Source organism: Poecile atricapillus, chromosome 24, assembly GCF_030490865.1.
Source record: "Poecile atricapillus isolate bPoeAtr1 chromosome 24, bPoeAtr1.hap1, whole genome shotgun sequence".
Taxonomy (NCBI): domain Eukaryota; kingdom Metazoa; phylum Chordata; class Aves; order Passeriformes; family Paridae; genus Poecile; species Poecile atricapillus.
This window is the reverse complement of record NC_081272.1, coordinates 2,642,132-2,664,153: the sequence shown is the minus strand read 5'-3', so window position 1 is coordinate 2,664,153 and position 22,022 is coordinate 2,642,132. Positions and strand designations below refer to the sequence as shown.

Here is a 22,022-nt window from a genome sequence, read left to right as displayed (position 1 = left end):
CTTCATTCTGCCTTCCCCAAGCAGCCTAGAGACTGTCTGGGCTGTGGAGAGAAGGACCAGGGAGAGCAGGGAGCTATCCCATGTCAGCTCTGGTGAAGGAGGCAGCTGTGGTACGCTGGGGGACAGAAGGGAACTGAATCTCAGGGTGCTTTGCTGGGAAATTAAATAGATGCTTAATATTTGTGTGTGGTCTGATGTGTTGGGAGTACAGGAAGACAAGGCAGGTTCATCTTTCCAGCACATCCCCACTCCTGGACCCTGGGGTGCCAACAGCACAGAACTGTTCCATAACAAGAATCTGACCCCAGGGAAGGTGCAGTCTCTCTCCCACCTCAGGCATTTTGCAATCACCATGTACCATGTGAGGTAGATCCCGAAGCAAATTAAAATTCAAGAAAAAAGACAGAAATTTCCCAAATTCCACTGAACAGCCCAAAGCTTCTTTCCAACAGCCAAAACCTGCTGCAAGCTCCACAAGGGAGTGCAGGGCAAGGATGAAAAGCCACTGGACACACGTGAGAAGCCACAAGATGTGACTTCCAGACAAGCCAGAGCCTGTCCTGGAGAGGCAGAGTGGCTCAGGCATTGCTTCAATCCTACATTCAGTCTCATTTGGCTCTGGGGTGGCAGACAGCCACAGGTGTCCCCAGAGCTGCCCTAGGGCAGCACACTCCCAACAGTCAGAACAGGACACAGCTCACCCAGACAGCGCAGGAGCCACTGGCCACGTGCCCTGCATCTCCCCAAAGGGAGTCAGATCCCTTTGGAAGGAACAGTCATCTCCCCAAAAACAAAGTTAAGCTGGAAACTAGATGAGAGGATGGGCAGAGCCACTTACTTTCCGTTGTTGGTCCCAGTCAGAGGAACACTGGACAGATCTCCTAATTTCTCCAAGCTGCTGTAGCTGGGAAAGTCCAAGCCAACAACCTGACACTTGGCTGGGTATAAATGTAGCATGGAGTGTTTTCAAGAGCCCATAAACAGCCCTGGAGCTGTCAGCTATGGAAAATAAACTTCTGTGCTATTTATGGATATCTGTTGTGCTCTAATTCAGGGGTGGAAGGCTGCAGTGGTACCTAAAACTTTTCACTGGGAGGCACAAGCAGCTCTTGGGAAGCCATGATCAGTCTGAATTTTCAAATAATACTGGGAAATAGTTTTGCTCTTTAAGAGAATGAATGAAGAACTTGAACAAAACTGCTAAACATAAAAGTTCCCAGACATCTGGAAAGAATTTGTCAGGAAGATGCTTGGGACAGGGAGCTCAGGCAAGTTCAGGAGACACCTACTGCAGATCTGTGTCCACAGGAGGAGGGAGGAGGAGGGAAAGGGTTGGGGGGAAAAGCAGGAAGGGAGGATTAAAATGAAACCTCTGCAGGACGGGCAGGCTCTTTCCACATGCAACACAGGCAGCCCTAGAGGGTCTGGGGAGGGTTGGGGCCAGTCCACATTGGCAAAGAGCTCACCAGGCTCATGCCTGTCCTTGCAAGGGCAGACAAGGGCTGTGTGCAGAGGAGGTCCCACATGGGAAACTCATCACTGCTGCAGGCCAGATGTGTCCCCACTCACCACACACCCATCAGATCCACAGAATCTGCCCCTCCTTGGAGCTCAACAGGGAAAAAGCTGTGACAAAGTCCCAAGCACTAGAGAAACATTGAGCCAAGATTGGGGAACAGAGCAAAAAAGGCAGCTAACAGGTAGTGGAGAATGTCTGCTGTATTTCAGAGCAGGTAAGTACTCAGGCAGCCCCTCAGCAAAGTCACAAAGGAGTTCTGCTTCAGGCCAAGATGAAAGCCTCAAAGAATAAGTGCAAAAACCATAGGGACTTGTGAAACCCATGCTTGGTTTAGTAAATTAATCACAAAGCTTTTTATTGCATATTTTTGCCTCCGAGTCACTTTACACTTCAGTTCAGGTGCCAAATCCTTTGTCTTTTCCATAACTGTGGACTCTTGTAATACACCCAGTTTTGAAATCTGTTTCAAATCCATGAGCTTATGCTGAAACAAAGCTTTTGGGTTTGTTTTGGAAGTCTGGTGTTGCCAACAGCAGGTCCCCATTTCTAAGCAGAACTGCAAAGGCCCCACTGCACCAGGAGCCAGCGCTCACGCCTGTGGGAGGAAACAGAACAGCCATATACGAGTCAGGTGCTCCTTATAAATGTTTGTGGGCATTTGAATTTAGTAACTGAATTTAGTTTGTGCTTTTCCTGTAAGTGCAGAATAACTGTTTTTCAATGGAGTTAGCAGGAGGTAAAGCTGAAAATCAAAGCGTGAGCTTTGTGTTTCCTGACAATTTTTCTTTAACAAGGTAGCTCCAGCTGCTAACTGCAATTTATTGCATTCCTCAGACAGATCTCCATGCAAGAATACTTTGAGAGCTCTACTCCAAAAATTAAGGTACTTGGGTTTATTTTTATGGTTACATGTATTTTACCACTTGGGCTCAGAGCTCTTAGTACTGCCTTACCCACAGCTCCACTAAGATAGGGCACAGGAGTCCCTTGATGCCAGGATGATTTTTTGCCTTTCTTTTATATACCTTTTATGAATTCCCAGTGCTCTTAGTACACATATGTGTTAATTCCTTAAGTCTGATATTTAGCATAGTCCTGGTATTCTGCTAAGCCAGAAAACCAAACATACTAAAGGCCTTGCAGCTGAAAGCCAGAAAGCCCTCCACTATCTTGAAAAACCAAAGCCCCTCTTAAATAAATCCTGTAAATTAGGATTAAGCCCATTCAAGAGGGAATACCTCAAGGTGAGAAAATAACACAGTGCTCATTCAAGCCTCTCATTAAAGCATCTTTATTAGATATACTAATTTGCAAAATCTGTAAAATTGTATATGCAGTCTATCAGGTGTACATTTCAGCATACTCCACCTTGATGAATTGGTGTACCATAAGGATCCTTATTGAATACCAAGAGGAAAAAACTCTTTATCCCTTAACTGTGTCTGGCTCTTAATTTTAGGACCAAGGAAAAGGCATCACCCTGACCCTGCATTTGGCTCCCCAGGCAGCTGGAGCAGCAGCTGCTGCTCTCACTCACCTCCCTCCTGTCCTGGTCCTCAGGAAGGTGCTGAGATCTGGCACCACAGACATCCCTGTGCTGTGAGCAGGTGTCTGACTCAGCTGTGCAGGCTGCCAGCCAAAGAGGAGCAGGAGTGGCCTTTCCACCTGCCTGCTGGCATGTGTGACACTGCCAGGCTGAATGGGCTTTGCTCATGCCTTGAGCCCCCAGTGACTCCCAGGCAAATGCCAGCTGAAGGGAGTCCTGAACACGAGGAACCGTGGGGTCCCTGGCAGCCATCCTGACAGGACACCCAGCTCTGCAATGGAACAAGCCCACAGCTGATCCCAATTACAGCGCTCTGAGGCACAGACTCACCCGCACCCCGCTGCAGACAAATGCAGTTGATGACATGGCCCATCAACCAGGAACAGCACAGAACAATTAATCACACCAAAACTTCAATGAGCACCTCCTTCACCCCATTTCAGTCAGTCAAGGGCATGGCCACTTTCAATGCAGATAGCTCCCTCAGCACTTTTAGCAGGGCGGTTGTTAGCACAAAGACAGACATCAGGGGCCAAACATCTGGGAGAAGCAGAAGGGCCACCACTGAACTGTGCTGAACATCTTCCAGAATTTAAATTCATTTGTTCATTGTGCAGCTGTCCTGAAGAGAAGCTGACAGAAGAGGGGTGCTGAAGTGTTGTACAGAGTGCACACAAAGACAATTCTGCATCCAAGCTCACCATGATCTACTGGTTTGTGAAGATGAAACACCAAGGCCTGAGCAAGGGTGACACCCCCAATTCACCCTGAGCCATCACCCACGCTCCAAACTGTGTAAGGAGCACAAGGCTGCACAGCCACATGAGCCCCCACCAGACCAGCAGGGTTTTCTCTGCAATTTGAACTGTGAAGAGCTGCAATTAGAACTCGTGAAGCCCCTGTCCCTGATGGGAGCACCGGCAGCCCTGGCCCCGAGGCAGCACTTTCCCACCCTCGGCACCCCCCAGCAGTGCTGCTGGTGGGTCATGCAGTGCCCTCAGGTGGCCGTGGGGACACCCCGGGCTGGAGACACAAATGCGAGCACAAACACACCCACAACGTGTCCGGTGCAATTCTTTATTGGCTTTCTCCGAGAAACTGCAGCTCCTTACCAAATACAGAATTTAATTTAGAGACAAACATGCCACTGCTTCCCAGGAACGTTCAGAGGATCAGTGCCATGGCCCACAAAAGGTGTCACTGAACTGCCATCAGAGACTTTTAAGACTGATTTCAGTGGTATCAGAGCAGTGTATTGCAACACCCTTGAAAACTGTCTGTGTCAGAACTCAGGCATCTGTGCATTTTCAAGCCAGATTTGCTTCCTTCCTCCTCCAAGCCCAGATGGGATGAATGCAAATGCTGCTCAAGGACATGAGGTGACTGCTGTTTCTAAGCCCTAATCTGACATATTTTCTAAGGACAGAGCCCATGTATCTTTCATGGCACCAGCCTGAAGGACTGTTACACTCACACATCTGCAGCACCTCATGTAGGTAAGTATCTACATTTTTTCCATGATACAAAACATCTATGTCAGGAGAAAGAAATTACAAGTTCCACAGCTGGAGATGACTCCCTTCTATCCTCACGGCTTTTTCAGCTCAGCCTCCTCTTCAGAGACCAAGGCCATTTCCACTTGAAAATGGCACAATTCAAGTATTTTATGTTGAGGCGAAGACTCAACTTGTTCAGCTTCCAAAAAGCACCAGGAGAGCTCCCTCAATTCCTCCATGCCCCTTTCAGCATCGCAGAACACGCCAGAAGCAGCAGTCCCTGCTGCCCTGTCAGGAGCCAGGTGAGCAGCTCACCTCACAATGGTTCTCCACAAACAGCGAGACCTTCAGGAGGGTGTCTGAGACACAGAGAAAACAACAACACTGTCAGCTCAACGTGCTTTACGTTCTATACTCCCAAAAACTTGTTTTAAAGGCAATACAATCAAGTGTGGGTAAAACTGACTGAGCAGTGGAACAGGTCACTGAGCCCTCACTACACTCTGGGGGAGGATGTTGCTTCCAGCTGTGCCCGGGTGTGATGGTACTTTCAACTGAAGCTGACCAAGATCTCAAAGCATGTCACAAAGATCACCTGAGCAGGGTCACCCCGTGCTGCTGGGACCAGCACAGCCAGCACGGCGGAGCCTGGCCCCAGGGGACAGCAGCACGGAGCCCTGGCAAACACCGCTCGGCCCCTTCTACACAGAACTACCTTGAACCACGTCATCTTCTTTGTAGCGCTCCAAAATCCTCTCCCAGGACTGCGGGAGGGCTTCCACGTCTGCCAGGCTGTCCAAGCTGAGGCGCTGCAGGAGCAGTTTGCTCTCCAAATACCTTCGTGGTCGGTAAGGACAACAAGGAGAAAACAAGCCCCCAGCGCTGCCCTGACACCCCCAGCAGGATACAGGTGCCGGTAGTAGCGTTCCACGTCCTGCAGCCCCTCCAACACGTCGGCCAGCGAGGGGCAGCGCGGAGCACGCCGCAGAACCCCCGGCAGCCCCAGCTCGGTGGGGCCCCGCTCCTCGTACAGCCGCAGCACGGCGGTGCCGGCGGCCCCCACGGCGTCCCGCACGGCCCGGAGCTCCTCCCTGCCGGCACAGCGGGGTCAGCCAGGCCCTCGCTCCCTGCCCGCCCGGCCCCGGCCTCCTGCTCACCGCCGCCCGCCAAGCTGCTCCAGCAGCGCCTCGGCCGCGCCGCGCTGCTTCTGCCACAGCCGCGCCCGCAGCTCCGGGAAGGCGCCGAGCGGCGTCGCGTCCCAGGGCAGCCGCCGCGCCGCCCGCATCTGCGCCGCCAGCGCGGCCAGCGCGCCCAGCAGCGGGGTCGAGGCTGCCAGAGCCGCCCGCGCCGCCTCCTCCGCCCGCGCCGCCGCCTCCACCCAGGCCCGCAGCGCGGCCACCGCCGCCGCCATCATGGTCCCCCCGCCCGCCGGCGCTCCCGCCGCGTCATCGGCCCGCGCCTGCGGTGGCGTCATCGGGGCGCGCCGCGCCGCTATTGGCGGGCTGGGGCGGCGGTTGGTTCGAACGAGGCCCGGCCCTCACGGAGTCCGCCATGGCGCCCGCCAGGAAGAAGGGCGGCTCGAGCTCCCGCAGCAGGAAACTGGCGGCCTTCCTCAAGGACTTCGACCGCGAAGGTAGGAGCGGGAGAGGGAGAAGGAGGGGAAAGCACAACGGGAGCGGGAAGGAGAGCGGTCCCGGGCTAACGGCGCGTGTCCTCGCAGTGAACCGGAGGCTGGAGCGGCTGCAGGCGGACGGGGAGCGCCTGGTGAAGGAGATGGAGAACCTGTACGATATGGCGATCCTGCGGCTGCCGCTGGAGCTCCGCCAGATGAACTGGGTCGAGTTCTACGGTGCGGAGCGGGCTCGGGAGGGGCTGGGCTGGGCGTTCCCCCTTGGATAATAAACCCCAGTGAGGGAGCAGCTGGGATCTGCTGTGCCTGGGAGCCCCAGAGAAGCATCCCACGGGCTGTCCGGGGTGCCGCTCCTGTTCTCTAGGGCTGGAAACTGCTTTGTGCTGGGTTTTGCACGCCGGTGGTGACAGCCCTGCTGTGCTGTGTGATCTGTCTCGGACGTGTCCTGATTTGTCTGAAATATTTTCTTTCTAGCTAAAGAAGGAAGTGCGAAGGCGCTGGAGAAGGTGGCTGTGGTAGGTTTCCAGCACTAACATAAAGCCCTCTAGAACCATCACACCCTGCTCCTCACTCTGGAATAACACGCTGGAGCATTACAAGAGAAACAGTTACATCAATATTTTCACAAATGTTTCTTTAAAATTTAACAACACAAGGTGCCTGTTTTATCAGATGTGGGGTTTATGAGGTCCTGCTGCTCCCTATTGATCTTTCCTTATCTGCTAGATTGTACTGCCAAATCCTTGAGAGCACATGCAATTTGCAGTTGAGGAAAGCAATTCCCAGCTGGCTGTGTAGAGATGCATGAAAGGGCCTGGTTTGAGCACAACAGCAAACGTGGAGCTCATCTGGTTGGAAAATTACTGGGGGTTTGCTCTACAACTTTGACTTAAAAGAACTTTGGGCTGCCAGCAATCCCAGTGGTGCCATAAATGTTTTTAATTTTAGGCAGACTTGGAAATAGCAGAAATACACAAGCTGACAGCAGGAGTTATCAATGTCCCGTTTGACATTGTCAAAAAAGGTGAGTTTAAGCACTGTGGTGTGATTGGTGAGGTGGAAGCCTGTTGTGGTGACTCAATGTGAATAATGGTTCAGTTATTGCTCACGTCCCTCAGTATGTTCAAATCAGGAAAATAATCCTTTTATTTTATATTTATAAAATACTTTTATCCCTAGTACCTGCAGTACATCTAATTTCTTTAAAACGTTCAAAATAATCCGAAGTAGTGCTCTGTCAACCATTAAGATTGCATTGGAATTTGTATTTCTGAAGCAAATTTTTGCTGAAACTGCTTGTAGCTGTTTTCCTCCCCTGCTAAATAATAATTTAAAGTTTAATTTACTTAGCTAACACTTTCTCTTTCTAGTGGATAAATCCAAAAGGAGCGTTGAAGCCATTGAGGAAGCAGAGCCTCCATCGCTTCCTCTGCCAAAGAAATCCAGGGTTGACAGCCAGTGTCCTTCAGAGTCAGAGGCTAAGAACATCAATCCAACAACTGCCAAGGTGAATAGCTGTTCTCTGGGGTGACATTATTCTCAGATTCCTGACTGAGCTGATGACTGGGGCTGTCCAGGATGCTCTGAGGGGGACTTGAAACAGTTATTGCTTCCCAGAGAATTCTAGCGATGGGGGAAGTTCCCAAAGGTTTGAATTGTATTTGTTGTGGGCTCTTGTGCCATGGAAAGGGACTGAACCAAACATTTTGTGTGGACTTATCTGTCCCAGGGGAGGGAAATAATTGATCTAGTGAGTGATGTGTTCTTCAGGTGAAGGCATCCGCCAAAAAGCCACCCGTGGCCAGAAAACCCCCCTCAGCGAGAGTGAAGCGCATGAGCAAGAGGTAACGGGGATGTCTCTGTCTCACCTCTAGAAATGGAGAATGAGAGTATAAATATAAATATCTCTCTTTGGTGGGATGGACTTTGGCTCAGTAGTGGCAGGGGGGAGAGTTGTGCCATGCTACAGGGAAAAAGTGATGTGAATGAAAGATGCCTCTCTTGTGAGAACAAGCTGTCCCCAGTTTTGGGGTCACTGGGTAGTTATAACACCTGGGTTTAGTGGTCACCTTCTTCAAGCCTTTGATAAGTGCCTGTATATTTGTTAAAGGTCATCTCATGAGCAGATGTTTATTTCCCTTTAACAGAACAAGCAAAAACAGCTTTATCACTCCAGCTACTGGCAGAATGGTTGATATCTGTGCTCGGGGAGGCACCTCCATGGTTACAACCAGATTTGATTCCAGGTTTGTTAACAGAGGAAAGAAATACATTTCCCTTTCATCTCTGCTACAATCTGCTTTAGGTTTGCAACACAACCTTTAGCTTGTGAAAGACTTGGACTGGAAGCGCTGTGAGCAAACATCATTCCCTCCCGACTTGTCGTTTCAGGGTGTTCAAGACGCCAGGTCTGCGCACGCCTGCCCTCAACGAGCGCGTTTACACCATCTCTGCCAACGGCAGCCCCCTCGCTGACACCGGGGACGCCGTCCTCACCCTGCCCCTCGGCGGGGGAGAGGTAATTGCTCAGGCAGGGCTGGAGGCGTGCACAGGCACCTCTTGGTGCCTCACCAGCTTCAGTTCATCCACTCTTGTCTCTTTAGCTGTGCCACTGCGGTTTATCAGGGGGTTGATTGAGCTTAAAAAGAACCTTAAGAGACTCTTAGCCAGAAGTGAGACCTGCTCAAGCTGGTTGAAACAGAACAGGAGGATGTTTCACTATGTATTCACTTTAAAACACTTAAAGCAGCAGTAGTGCTAGTGTAGTGGGTTTGATGCTGGCCAAACACCAGTGCACCCACAAAAAAAAATCATTCACTCACTGGATTTTCCCCCCTCACCAAAAATCAAGGTATTTAAAACCACCATAGCCAGTAATGCATTAATGCACTGTAGGAAATGTGGGAGATGAGCTTCTGTTCCAGCTGAATGTAGTTCTCTGCCTGTCTATACTTAGATCTTAATCTCTTTTATTTTTCAATTTAACTTTTTTTACTGCCTTCAGCTGCTGCAGCTGACCAGACAGAAAACCTGAGATTTGAGTTTGTTTCCACAGAGCATACGTTTGACAGCAAAGGATTTGACCAAGAAGAATTTTCTTCAGCTGAACCCCAAGGCCCGAGGGCTCATGAAGAAGCTGTCAGTAAGTCTGGGTGTTTTTCTCAGCCATGACCTGAAGCTGTAAGGTAGTGCTGTCCCTCTGGCATCAGTCAGGGGACTATTGAGCTGCAATAGAAACTCCTTATTTCCCCCTGGCTCCTTGTCTTGAATTTTGGCTGATGTCAGAGGTAAAAAAGCAGCACAAAGCAGGGAAGGAGAAGCAGGAGCTTTACATCACATCTGGCTGAATACACAGTGGGGAGAAGAGCTGTTGTCACTGCTCTGAAAAACGAAGTTGTCCTTTAGGCTGGAGCTGCAGGTGGATTGAGCTGTACCAGTATCTCTGAGTACTGATTAATTTCTCTTTCCTTTCAGGTTTGTCTCGCACAAGCTTGCAACGAGGCAAAAATACCTCTAGATGGAAGTCAGTGAGAAATGACATCCCTCTACAAATACATTTTACATTTAGGACTGCTACCTTCATTTAGTTCTTGCTCTAATTTGTATCTTCCTTTCATTGATCTACAGAATGGATGCTAAGAACTAGTTATTCTACCTATAATATGTAATGGGATCAAAATAAATGGAACTTTTTTTTAATTCAGGGAGAAAAAATATTCCTTATTTTTTATTTCCTTTAAGGTTTAAACCATGAAACTGTTCTCTTGGGCTTGCAGATTAACAAGTGGGCAGGAAGCCTGATGACTGGCATGTTAAGAGTTATGTTCAGAATAAAGAACTCTACTTCTCTAACTTGGTTTAGAATTTTCTTTTCCTAGAAATAAGCCTGTTTCTTTGTTAGCTGGTACACTGTCGTTTCCAAAAATACCTCTTTGTTCTTGGTTTAAGCCTCTTTATGAGGCTATAAACAAGGATGTTGAGACTTTGAAACCTTTTCTATATTTGAAAAGTTCTACTTTTGGCAAAACCAGGCCTGCAGCATGGCTAAAAGGGAGACAAACTGCAATCAGAGCTCTTTGGTGCAGGGTGTGGCAGGGGAGAAAGTTTGTAGAACAGCATTCATACATGAATTTCCTTTGCAGAGCAAACATTTTACTATATGGAGACCTCATGTATACACCATGGATCTGGAAAGCTCTTTGAGAGGTTTTGGTAGGTTCTAAGTCCTAACTGCAGGTGGCAATAATATATCCCACTCAGCTACACATACACCTGCCTTGCTATTCTGTGCACATACGAGTTAAAAGCATCAATTAGTTGAGCTGTAAATTAAAAAATGTATATGTTTATGGATATGTAAGTTGAGATTCTGCTTTAAATACATCTTTACCAGGAAAACGGAATCAACTAGAATTTTTAGCCTAGAGAATTCTTTTAAATCAACACTGATTTCAAAGCTCTAGTTACAATCTTTAACATCAGAGCTCCTGCCCTGAACCAAAGCTCTTCCAAAAGAAGTTTCCCTTAGGAGAGAGGAGGCTGCAGAGGAAGAGCTGCCAGCAACACAGGGAAGAAGCATGTGGCTGTTTCACCAGGGTAACTGCAAGCCTGGTAGGGGAAAAGCATTCCTGCTTCCCCTGGCTGGTTTGCACTTTAGCCAGGGCTTCCTGTGACCTGGGAGCTGAGCTGTGGTGTGAGAACTCAAAACTTCTGCCCAGATACATCATGGAAATGTGAAACTATTGATCTGGGGAAATAATGAGCCAAGCAGGGAGCCAGGGCTGGGTTCTGAGCTCCTGACCAGCAGCTCTCAGCAGCCTGGCAGAGATGCGCTGCCAAGTTTGTCATCCTCAGCATCTTCCAGGTGCCCATTGATTCAATGGCAGTGTAAGACATAAATAAATAACAATTCCCTGCTTGCTGATGGAAGGGATGATGAGTTGGAACAAATTAGAGCTGTCTCCAGGCAATTTTTTTTCATGCAGCAGTTCTTGATTTGAAGGTGCAGGACTGCACATGCAGCTCTCCCCCTGACCTGTACCATTCCTCCAAAAATACGTATTTCCTCAGTCAGCTTGAAAGCATAAGGAGGGACAATATTCCCTAGCATCACTGAATTCATGAGACTTCTCCCTTGTCTAAATCGGTGTTGGGGGAGCTGTACCTCCAAAGGTGAAACAAAATGCATCTCTGGAAGGTGCATCCACACTTCCCAGTGTCCGTCAAGGATTTCCTTGTGTCCAGGTGCTAGGCTGGGTCCTGGCTTTCACAGCCTCACAACTGAGAGTCTGAGCCTCTCAGGAGACCAAAATCACTGTATTCAATTTATTCATAGATGGGGAGCTTGCTAAAGGCAGGTTTTCTCTCTCAGCTGGGCTGCACCTCCAATCCATGTTGGCTGTGAACGTCATTTGCAGTGAGATAATACGGATACTGTTGTGGCTGGGCCTGGCTGTGGAACTGAGGGGGGAGGGGGCACTGCTTGGCTGTCACCAGAGCTGGAGAAAGCAGAAATGTCCTTTTAAAATCCAGCAGGAGAAAGCAGAGCCTACAGGGTGTAGCTTCAGAGCAATTTCAGCCTTGTGTCTGATGAGAATAGGAAATAAATTGTTCATCTCAGAAAATTACTGCCCACAAGCCACCGAGCTTTACACTCACCGAGAAGTGTTATTACACTGAAGAGCAGGATTAGACAGAATTGCTAATTTTCACATTGCACACAGACACCAAAATCCCAGGCATCCTTCCCTTTTCCAGGGGAAATTCTGCAGCTGTCAGGGCTCCTGTGCTCTGCTGTGGCTGCTCCGTCAGGGTCACACAGCCACCAGCCCAGAGCAGCTTTCCAGGGAAAGGTCAATAGTTATGGCTCAATAAATAAAGTACAAACCCTGCTGATGGTGCAGAGCTCAGGGCTGTGCTGAGCAGGGCAGCCAATGGGCTTCATACACAATTTGAATTGAATTCCTTTGCTGTGGGGAAAGTAACTGGAAATGTCAATAAGGTCTCAGTTTGCTGTTGCTGAGTCCTGAGCAGGACTGGGACCTGATTACAGCCCCAAACTGAACACAGTGCCCTGGGGAAAAGCTCTGCATCTGATGCTGTCAGATGTTCCTGTGTATTTCGCTCTTTCCCTAAATAAAAAATTTGTGAATTTTCTTCCCACTTGTCCCTGAAATAGTCTGAGAGCCCTGAGGCGGGAGGGAGAGGTCAGTGACCAATGGCAGCTTGCAGATGCAGGTTTCTCCCTGTGCACCCTGCAGCAGGACTGGGGCTGTGGTGAGAGCAGGGGTAGGAGCAGGGCTCTGCTTCAGCTGCAAAGCTGATTTCCCACAGAGGGTGACCTTGTGGCCTGTGAGCCCAGGAAGCTGGATCCTGATGGCACTTGATTGATGGGATCTGAGGAGCTGTTCTGTCTCAATGTCAGTCAGCCTCCTCTGCTGACTGCAAATGAAGGCACAAGAACCCGGGCAGCAATCAATGCCAAATGGAAGGTGCAGCTGGAAATACCTCTGTCTGGAGCGTGGGCAGAGGGGCACAGCTCAGGCCCACTCAGACACTCCTGCTTTGTCTTTCTGTTCCTTCATTAGTGCTCTGAAAGGTGACAGGACGCAGCTGGACAAAGAAACCCTGCCAAGAGCTGCCAGCACTGAGTTCTGTCTGGCCAAGCAGCTCCTGCAGATCAAAATGTGCCAGAGCAGGACAAAGATCCAGAGCACGGTGGCTTCAGAGTAACAGCCCAGGGTACAGAGACAAGAGCATGTGGAAGCACAGTGAGGAGCAGAGCACAGCTGCCAGGTCTCAGGGAATCCTGACCAGGACCTTCTGTGCCTTTCTGTGCCTTGTTTTGTCTTGGCACAATGGGAACCTCCAGGCTGGTTCCCCAGGCCAGCACATTCAGCCCTTGGCAGCATGAGGGGAGGTTGGGAGAGCGGAGCATTGATCAGGGGCTGCAGCTCAGCCCTGAGCACTGGATTAATTTGTGCATGAGTGCCCAATTCCCTTGTACCTGAATCCCCAGGCTGGGTGTGAGCACCCAAACAGGGTCCAGGGGAGGGCCTGATAGCAGTGTCTAGCAAAATGGGAATTTGCTGGAGATGTTTTTCTAAAGGAGCTGCTGTCCTGGGGACCCTGACTGAGCTGGGGGCCCAGAGAGGCATCATTGGTCCTGTCCCCATCCCCTCTGGTCTCACCAGGGCTCAGGGTTGGGAGGATGTGCCAGCACAGTGCCAGCACATTGCCTCAGCCTTGCTGTGTCCAGCGAGCAAAGAGATCCTGGACACAGAAGGGGTTTTTGCTTCTACTCTTCCACCTGCCACCTTCTGGAGGTTCCCAGGGTGGAGGAGAGTGAAGCATCCTTTACACCTGCCGTGCTTGAGCGGGACCATTCCATCCTGTCCCATGGCTCTGCAAGGTGGGACCAGAGCTGCCTGCAGGGACCCAAGTGACAAATCACCAGGGACATTGTTGAGGGGAGCAGGCACACACAGTGATGGGGTTGTAATGAATTAAGTGGTGTTCAAATTGCTGCAGGACTGCTGTAAAGAATGTGCGTGTGTTGTGAGGAGTAGGACACAGGTGTGATGAATATTGTCCATCAGCTGTGATAAAAAGCCTATCATCCCAATACATATTTTCAAAAACTAATTTAAGGCTGAAAGAGATTATTAAAAATGAGGAGAGGAAATTGTCTGGGATATATTTAGAGTCCCTTGCTAGGTAAAATGAATTCCAGAAGTCAAAATACTGCCTGTGGGGTGACAGGGATCGATGCCGATATTGTGGTGGCTCATGATAAGAAGACAAGGCTGAGGAATTCTCCTGCCAGGGGAAGGAGAGCCCTTGCCTGAGACTGGTGTGCTGGGCTCCAGGAGGGACACAGTGCAGGGACTGTCCTGGAGCTGCCAGCCCTCCCCCAGAGGGTGCAACAGGACTCTGTCCCCAGCCTGGGGTCTGGCTGGTCCCTTCCCACTGGGTTTCCTTCCTGAGCCTGTGGCCACTTTGCAGCTGGGTGGTGGAGACACAAGCTGGTGAAGGATCTTGGGATCCCAAGAGGAAGAATTCCTCTTTTGCAGAATGCTTCTGCAGAATGAGATTTATGAGCAGCCATGCCTGGAGATGCTCAGGAGAGAAGCCCCCAGCGCTGGTGCTGGGTGGGCTCGGGCTGTGTCCCTCTGCACTTCATTCTGTAGCATTAAGAGGACACATGTCCCTGTGTCCCTCTGCACTTCATTCTGTAGCATTAAGAGGACACATGTCCCTGTGTCCCCAGTGCTGTGCCAGCGTGGGTCTGAGGAGATGAGCATGGCCAGCCTGCAACCTGCCATGCCCCGGACATCTGGAGAGCTGAGTTTTGATCTTGGCTGTTTCCTCACTCATTTATCTCTCTCTGCTGTTCTCGATGACAAGATCATTAGAAACCCGGTTGCTGTTGCTGAGCTCTTCCTCCCGAGCTGTGTGTAACCGTGGACAATGCCTGCAAGACAAGAGGTTTAATTGTGTTCTGCCAGCAGCCACAGGATGTCAGCCAGGCAAATTTAAAGCCAGGCTGGACGGGGTGGGACGTGCACCTCCATTACTCACCAGCCTGGATGAGGTTTAGCTTTATTGTATCCTGAAATAGCCAGAGCCTGGGAGGTGCTGATTGAAGCCATTTGAAAACATGACAACATCCTCGGGACAAGAGGTGTCTAATCTAATGAAGCCAGAACGCATTAGTTAAGGGCTGTGAAAAGCGAGGAAAACACAATTAAAGCGTTCCTGAGGACAGCTGTCGACCTGCATCAGGAACACTGGGATAGAGATATTGGTACAAGTCTAATGAAAATAAATGATCTGTTGGAAACATTCCTCACAAACACCCTCAGCCTTGAAGGGTCCCCCCATCCACAACCCTGGGGTTCCCTGGGCAGGGCTGGTGACACCTGTGCTGCACTGGGGGCATGGCAGGGTTTGGTGTTTGCAGCAAAACAGCCCAGGAGCATGTCACCACCCCATCCCCTGGTGATGGGATAAGGGAGCCACTGGAATTAGTGCCCATGCATGGCACATCAGGGCTTTCTCCAGACAAACACCCTTCCCGAGGCTGGCACTCTGAAACCTTTCTCAGAGTTTGTTAACCAGGCAGGATCCCTTTCCTCCCTGCGGAGTTTTGTAAGATTTTGTCTCTAAATTACCCCTTAAACCCCTTCAGGGTGATGAGGTGCAGGGGCCAGTGCTCTGGCCAGGTGGGCAGTAGTCCTGCCCAGAGCCCCCCTGCATCACCACCGTGGTGCTGGGGAAGTGGAAATGGAGGAAACACTCATTTTCCTTCAGTGCCCTGAGTGCATTGTGCTTTGTGCTCTCTCCTCCCAGCTCTGCTGGATCAGAGCTGCATTTAGGATCTGTGTTTCATGTTGGACCTTTGAATAGAAACACATTCTGCTCTCCCTTTAGACTCTTGCTGTCAGAAATAGTGATTAAACACACCCACTATTGTAAATCACTGGCAAGAGGAACTTAACTCAAATCACGCTTCTTTGGCAAATTGACAGTGACATGCTTATTTCTGGAAGAAAGTTATATTTTGGGGAATTTGATTCTGTGTGCCACTTTGCATTTTGATGCAGTGTGATGTGATACCTAACACATCTTTTTTCCTGCAAGGCAAAGCAGGGATTTGTGCATTGCTGTGAGACAGTGTGTGCCTCACAGATCCACCCAGCTCCCCTCAGGAGAGACAACACTGCTAACGATGATTTTAACCACCTCAGGGAAACTCTCATCATTTTGGGGGTCCCTGAGCCTGTTTTTCCCTGGGGATGTACAGCATTCCTGATGTATGGATAATGGAACGTACCATTACCCTGGGAGGCTGTATTTACAATCACAAACAGCCATTTATCCAACACAAAACTGCCATCATCCAGGAGCACCTAAATCTCACAGAAAAGCTACTTCATTGCCCTCTTAACCTTTTTGCCTCCTAGTGCTCAATAGAATTCACTTAAAAATATTGAGCAGCACAGACCCCCAGGGCTGAGTGCCATCCCTAGGGCTGCCTGGAGGGACAGCCCCACCATCTCCATGCTCAGGATTCCAGGAGTCCCTGGCCCTGCAGCCACAGGGCTTTATGAGCCAGACAGGCCTGGCAGCACTGGCTGCTGCCCCATCAAACCTGAGCTGCATTCCAAAAACTGAGACACAATATTCCCCTGGGAACATGTCAGCAGGAACAGGCTTCATTATACAGAAGGGACTTGCAAGAAAAACCTGAATTGCCCAGTTCTAAGTTCTTTTCCAAGCGTTTCCCCAGGGTGCCTCTGGAACAGATGATTGAGGGCTCCCACAGGGATGTGATGCTGCTACTTTATTTCAGCCCCATTGTGGAATTTAAATGCTGTGGGAGTTAATGGAAAGGTTTATGGCTGCACACGCACCATGCTGGTCTCCCACCATGCAGGGCAGAGCCACAGGAGCTCCCCACGTGCTGCAGGTGCCAGGGATTTGTCACAGCACCTGAGGAGGTGCCCAGCAGCAGAGCAGGCAGGGGCACTGCCACCCTGGTGGGGACAACCCTGACAGCTGTGCAGCACCACCAAAAGTGACCTTTTCAGAGAGTTCTGTGAGCAGAGGTGCAACACTCCTGGCATGACCAGCTCCTGAAAGTCTGCTCTGTCAATAAACCAGAGCTCATTAAAATGACTTTTTAATTACTAACATCCTCTAAGTCAGACATCATCCTTAAAAACAGGGGTGTGGGAGCAGGTACCTGGGGAGAACACCTTGTAAGCACTCTTCATTTTTACAGAAACTCCAGAAGCCTCTGAACAGCCTCACATCTCTCCTCCTTTGCTCCTGCTTTTGGGGCTCTGAGGTGGTAGAAAAGAGGAAGCTGTGGCTCCCTGATCAGTGGCCATGGCCATGCTGTGAGAATGGCTCTGGGACTGATCTGGACCTGCTGAGAGAGCACAGCTCCTCTGCTTTTGTCCATGCTCCATCAGGGGTGGCAGCTGCCCAGGAGTAGATGCTGCACCGAGCGATAACAGCTGTTCTTTGTCTGATGCTGAAGGTGCTTGTCAGCCTCAGGAAGATAAAAGGGCTGAAGTTATTTATAATTGTGTAATTAAATGGCTCCTGTGCCTTCCAGGCAGCTCTTGCTGCTGTGCAGATGGCCCCGCTCTAAGTGGCAAGCCACAAGTGCAGAGGCAACTGAGGTCACCCATGGCGGGGTTAGTGGGTGCTGCTGGCTGGCACCCAGCCCTGTGCCAGTGTCACCCAGGATGTGCCAATATCACCCAGGATGTGCCAATATCACCCAGGATGTGCCAATGTCACCCAGCCCTGTGCCAGCTCTGTGCCAAGGTCACCCAGGACATGCCAGTGTCACCCAGGATGTGCCAGTGTCACCCAGGATGTGCCAAGGTCACCCAGCCCTGTGCCAATGTCACCCAGGATGTGCCAATATCACCCAAGATGTGCCAAGGTCACCCAGCTCTGTGCCAGCTCTGTGCCAAGGTCACCCAGGACATGCCAGTGTCACCCAGGATGTGCCAAGGCTGCCTCAGCTGGGCCACAAACCCCAGTGTGTCTCACCATGGGCCAGCCACCCCTTGGCCAGCCAGGTGGGTGTGCAGGGCACTGGGGACAGCCCAGTGTGGCTCTGGGAGCCCATCACTGCTGGGGCAGGAGGAGCTGTGGGGGTCTGCCCATGGCCCAGCCCGTGCAGGGCTCTTCAGGCACAGCGAGACTGTGGGAGATGAACAGGAGGAGGAAAGAGGCATCCGTCCTGCTGACACTTGAACTGACACATCACTGATTACCCTGACAAATGGCACTTGCTCTTCCTGATAATTAGCAATTATTCATATTCAAACTTCACTCTTCCTCCAGACTCAGGTTCTTTTTAACATTCCCAGTGTGCTGCCCTCCTCTCGCCATATCCTCCCTGTGTGGGTAGGATGGGGACAGTGGCAGCAGGGTCACAATGGTGACAGTGACAGCAGGGCCAGGCTGGGGACAGTGGCAGCAGGGTCACAATGGGGACAGTGGCAGCAGGATCAGGATGGGGACAGTGGCAGTAGGGTCAGGATGGGGACAGTGGCAGCAGGGTCAGGATGGGGACAGTGGCAGTAGGGTCAGGATGGGGACAGTGGCAGCAGGGTCACAATGGGGACAGTGGCAGCAGGGTCACAATGGGGACAGTGGCAGCAGGGTCACGATGGGGACAGTGGCAGCAGGGCCGGGCTGGGGACAGTGGCAGCAGGGTCAGGCTGGGGACAGTGGCAGCAGGGTCACAATGGGGACAGTGGCAGCAGGGCCACAATTGGGACAGTGGCAGCAGGGTCACAATGGGGACAGTGGCAGCAGGGTCACAATGGGGACAGTGGCAGCAGGGTCACGATGGGGACAGTGACAGCAGGGTCAGGCTGGGGACAGTGGCAGCAGGGTCACGATGGGGACAGTGGCAGCAGGGCCAGGCTGGGGACAGTGGCAGCAGGGTCACAATGGGGACAGTGGCAGCAGGGCCACAATTGGGACAGTGGCAGCAGGGTCACAATGGGGACAGTGGCAGCAGGGTCACAATGGGGACAGTGGCAGCAGGGTCACGATGGTGACAGTGGCAGCAGGGTCAGGATGGGGACAGTGGCAGCAGGGTCACGATGGGGACAGTGGCAACAGGGCCACAATTGGGACAGTGGCAGCAGGGTCACGATGGGGACAGTGGCAGCAGGGTCAGGCTGGTGACAGTGGCAGCAGGGTCAGGATGGGGACAGTGGCAGCAGGGTCAGGATGAGGACAGTGGCAGCAGGGCCAGGCTGGGGACAGTGGCAGCAGGGTCAGGCTGGGGACAGTGGCAGCAGGGCCACAATGGGGACAGTGGCAGCAGGGTCAGGCTGGGGACAGTGGCAGCAGGGTCACAATGGGGACAGTGGCAGCAGGGTCACGATGGGGACAGTGGCAGCAGGGTCACGATGGGGACAGTGGCAGCAGGGTCAGGATGGGGACAGTGGCAGCAGGGTCACGATGGGGACAGTGGCAGCAGGGTCAGGCTGATCTGCCTGCAGCACTCTGCTGGTCCAGGCCTCAGCAGCCATCACAGCCCAGACAGGTCTGCTCAGCCTGTCTGCAGTGAAAGAGCACAAGAGGAGGGGGAAGGGGTGATGGGTTTCATGTCTGAGGCTGCTGTGTGGGACTGAGGGGGCCAGAGAAGGAGCCCTGGCTCCTCCCTTGCTCTCCCCAGGATGTGCTGGTGGTGCCAGCTGCTTTCCCCAGCACCATGCAATGAACATTTTATTTTAAAAATCCCCCCTATGATCAGCACCTGCCAACGCTGAGCCAGTCCTTGACGGCGCTGCTGCACGCTGGGGTTCCCTGCCTGAGCCATATCACCCCCCCTTTCACCAGAGCCATGTCCTCTGCTGTAGCGTGGGGCTGGGCAGGGTGCAGGGCTGGCACAGGGGGTGACACCAGGACAGGAGGTGTCCCACAGCTTCCAGCAGAGACAGTGCCAGGAAGGTCACAGAAGAGAGACAAAGCCACCTCCACGCCTCACAAGGAGGCACAGCTGCCAAAAACTGGGCAAAATCTGCCTCTGGTTGGCTGTGAGAGGGAATCCACTGCTCATCACCCTGCTCCAGAGCTCTGGTTATTTCTTCATAGAGCCAGTACAGCCCCAGCCAGGCTCTGAGCAAAGGCTGCCTGAATTAATTGATCAACAGAAGGCAAATAGACTTCACCCATTCTAAGCAGCCGTGCAGTCCTTTCCCAGCAGCTGTCACTGCTGTCTCCACACCAGCCAGGGCTCCTGTGCCTGTTCCTGGGCAGTGAGCAGCCCAGGAAAAAGAGATGTGAACAGGTGAGAGTCACATCAAATCATTTTAAAACATCACTGTTTGTGCTGAGCTTGCATTTAATGTGCTGGCCATATTTACTCAATAAAACAATTAATTACATGCCTCGAGTGCAGCATTTTCCCTCTGCTCAGCAACATCTTCACACTCACAACCTGTGTCAGACTGACCACTGCACTGACAGCTCCTCCTCACTGAGAGCATGTCCAAGGTTATCTTGTCCCAGGGGTGATGGGAGGGATTCCCACCTGCCTGAGCAGCCCCTGGACAGCCCATGCACCTTTCTGACCACACAACATGCACCAGCAAAGCAAAGCAGGTGCATTTGTCCTCCCTGCAAAGTGTCAGTAGCAAGAAACCACCCCCTCCAGCCACTCTACAGCCAGAGCACAGGCTTAGCATAGATGTTATTGAACAAAACAAGGCATCACTTCACACCTTGATGCTATTAAACTGTCCCTTACTCACCACATGTTACCCTTGATAAAGTGGCATTTTCCCCCAGAACCTTGAAACGATCCACAGACAAACCAGGGCAGAATTAATGGTTGGGTTTACTCAGGTATTTAGATATCTCTTTATTGCCAGCTTCAACTGTGGTTCAATAAATACAAAATTTAAAAAAAAAGTCAATAGATTTTTATTAGCATTTGTAATAACTATTATTATTGTCTTTATTATTAAATATTCCAAACCAACTGAGATTCCCTGGAGATGTCTGACTATAGTTCAAACATGAGATGCACACAGAGTCCCTTATAATATTATATTACATTTGTCTCAAGCTTATAAAAATATATATTGATTTCTCAAGTGTGTATTTACAGTACTTAATATGTGGCTAATGAATATAAAAGCATCTGGAGATGAACCAACTTGATTCCCATTTGGTTTCTTGTGAGGGGAGTGTTGCAGATGCTGCTCCAACAGGACTGGAGCTCTCCCAGCCCGTGGAGGGGGCAAGAGCCTCATGGCATGCCAGAGGCTGGATGGGAAGAGACCAGGGTTCTTTTGAGGCATTTCCCTTGCAGCTCCAAAACAGCATTGCTGATTAATTTAATTATCCTACTTCCCCAAGGAGAGAAGCTGAGAGGATGCAAGTTAATTTTAATATCATAACAACAAATCTATAGCTTAATCTACGAATTTTGTTATCTGGTGTTGGTGAGGAGCTCAATTAAAAGTGTTTATTCTTGCAAAGAGCTGGGCTAGAAGGCTGCTTCCATGGGGGCTTTCCTTTCCTTTCTTGAAGGAGAGACCAGGAAAGCTGATGACTTCTGTTTCTGCTGAGTGAGAGCCTATCCCACACAGCCACAGCCACTTCCCACAGGAGCCACAGGTCCTGGCCAGCCACTGCAGCCCAGGGAAACAGACATGACCAGAGATAGCTGTGCTGAGGTTTATCCCTTTGCAGCTGGAAAACATCCAGAGGGACAGAAAAGCAAGATTCCAGTGGCCACAAGTGGCAGACAGAGTCAGCCCCTTCTCATATTCCTTATCCCTTCTCATATTCATATTCAGAGCCTGTTCTGGAGGCCTCGAGGCAACAATGCCTGCTCATGGCCAGGTCTGTTCTCCAAAGTGAGGCATGCTGTCACCTCACCAGCAAGCCCTGGATGTCTCCAGACCTCCTTGGGAGCAGGTGAACCAGCCTAGAGCCAGCTCCTCCAGGGGCAACTTCCCAGCGTGGCTCCTGCATCCCAACAGAGTATGAGCAGGGAGGGGAGATCCAGGACCAGCCCCCTGCCTGTAATACACTTTCTCTAGAGATAAAATGTAAACACAGAGAGCACACAAATTGCACTTGATCCTTGGGACCAGGCATTTCACTAAATGCAGGGCTCGGTTCACTGCTATTCCTCTTCAGGGTGGGAAACAGCGGGATGGCAAGTGGCCAACTCCACTGGGCATGGGCCAGACTCAGAGAAATTATTTCTGTTAAAAAACACTATCCAAAAGACACTGGGGAGAGAGTATTTTGAACTGCAGAGGGGGCAGGAAG

At 50.9% G+C, this 22,022-nt stretch overlaps 2 protein-coding genes across 4 annotated transcripts; one reads left to right on the top strand and one right to left on the bottom strand.

Annotated features, from left to right (window-relative positions):
• Positions 1-4,454: 4,454 nt before the first annotated feature.
• Positions 4,455-6,050, bottom strand: AIRIM (AFG2 interacting ribosome maturation factor). Of its 3 annotated transcripts, XM_058856646.1 has the most exons (4): positions 5,719-6,050; positions 5,470-5,652; positions 5,277-5,398; positions 4,455-4,920 (listed from the first exon to the last, which is right to left on the bottom strand). In XM_058856646.1, exons 1-4 carry the CDS (start codon positions 6,033-6,035, stop codon positions 4,853-4,855), a joined length of 690 nt encoding a protein of 229 aa, XP_058712629.1. In that variant the 5' UTR covers positions 6,036-6,050; the 3' UTR covers positions 4,455-4,852. The 3 variants fall into 3 exon arrangements, with proteins under 3 accessions (XP_058712629.1, XP_058712628.1, XP_058712627.1); XM_058856645.1 differs by having other exon boundaries at positions 5,277-5,652; XM_058856644.1 differs by having other exon boundaries at positions 4,455-5,652.
• Positions 6,051-6,055: 5 nt separating this feature from the next.
• On the top strand, positions 6,056-10,043 carry CDCA8 (cell division cycle associated 8). Its single transcript, XM_058856643.1, has 10 exons — positions 6,056-6,194; positions 6,282-6,410; positions 6,666-6,706; positions 7,140-7,215; positions 7,562-7,698; positions 7,962-8,035; positions 8,339-8,437; positions 8,583-8,709; positions 9,247-9,333; positions 9,666-10,043. Exons 1-10 carry the CDS (start codon positions 6,113-6,115, stop codon positions 9,720-9,722), a joined length of 909 nt encoding a protein of 302 aa, XP_058712626.1. The 5' UTR covers positions 6,056-6,112; the 3' UTR covers positions 9,723-10,043.
• Positions 10,044-22,022: the final 11,979 nt, after the last annotated feature.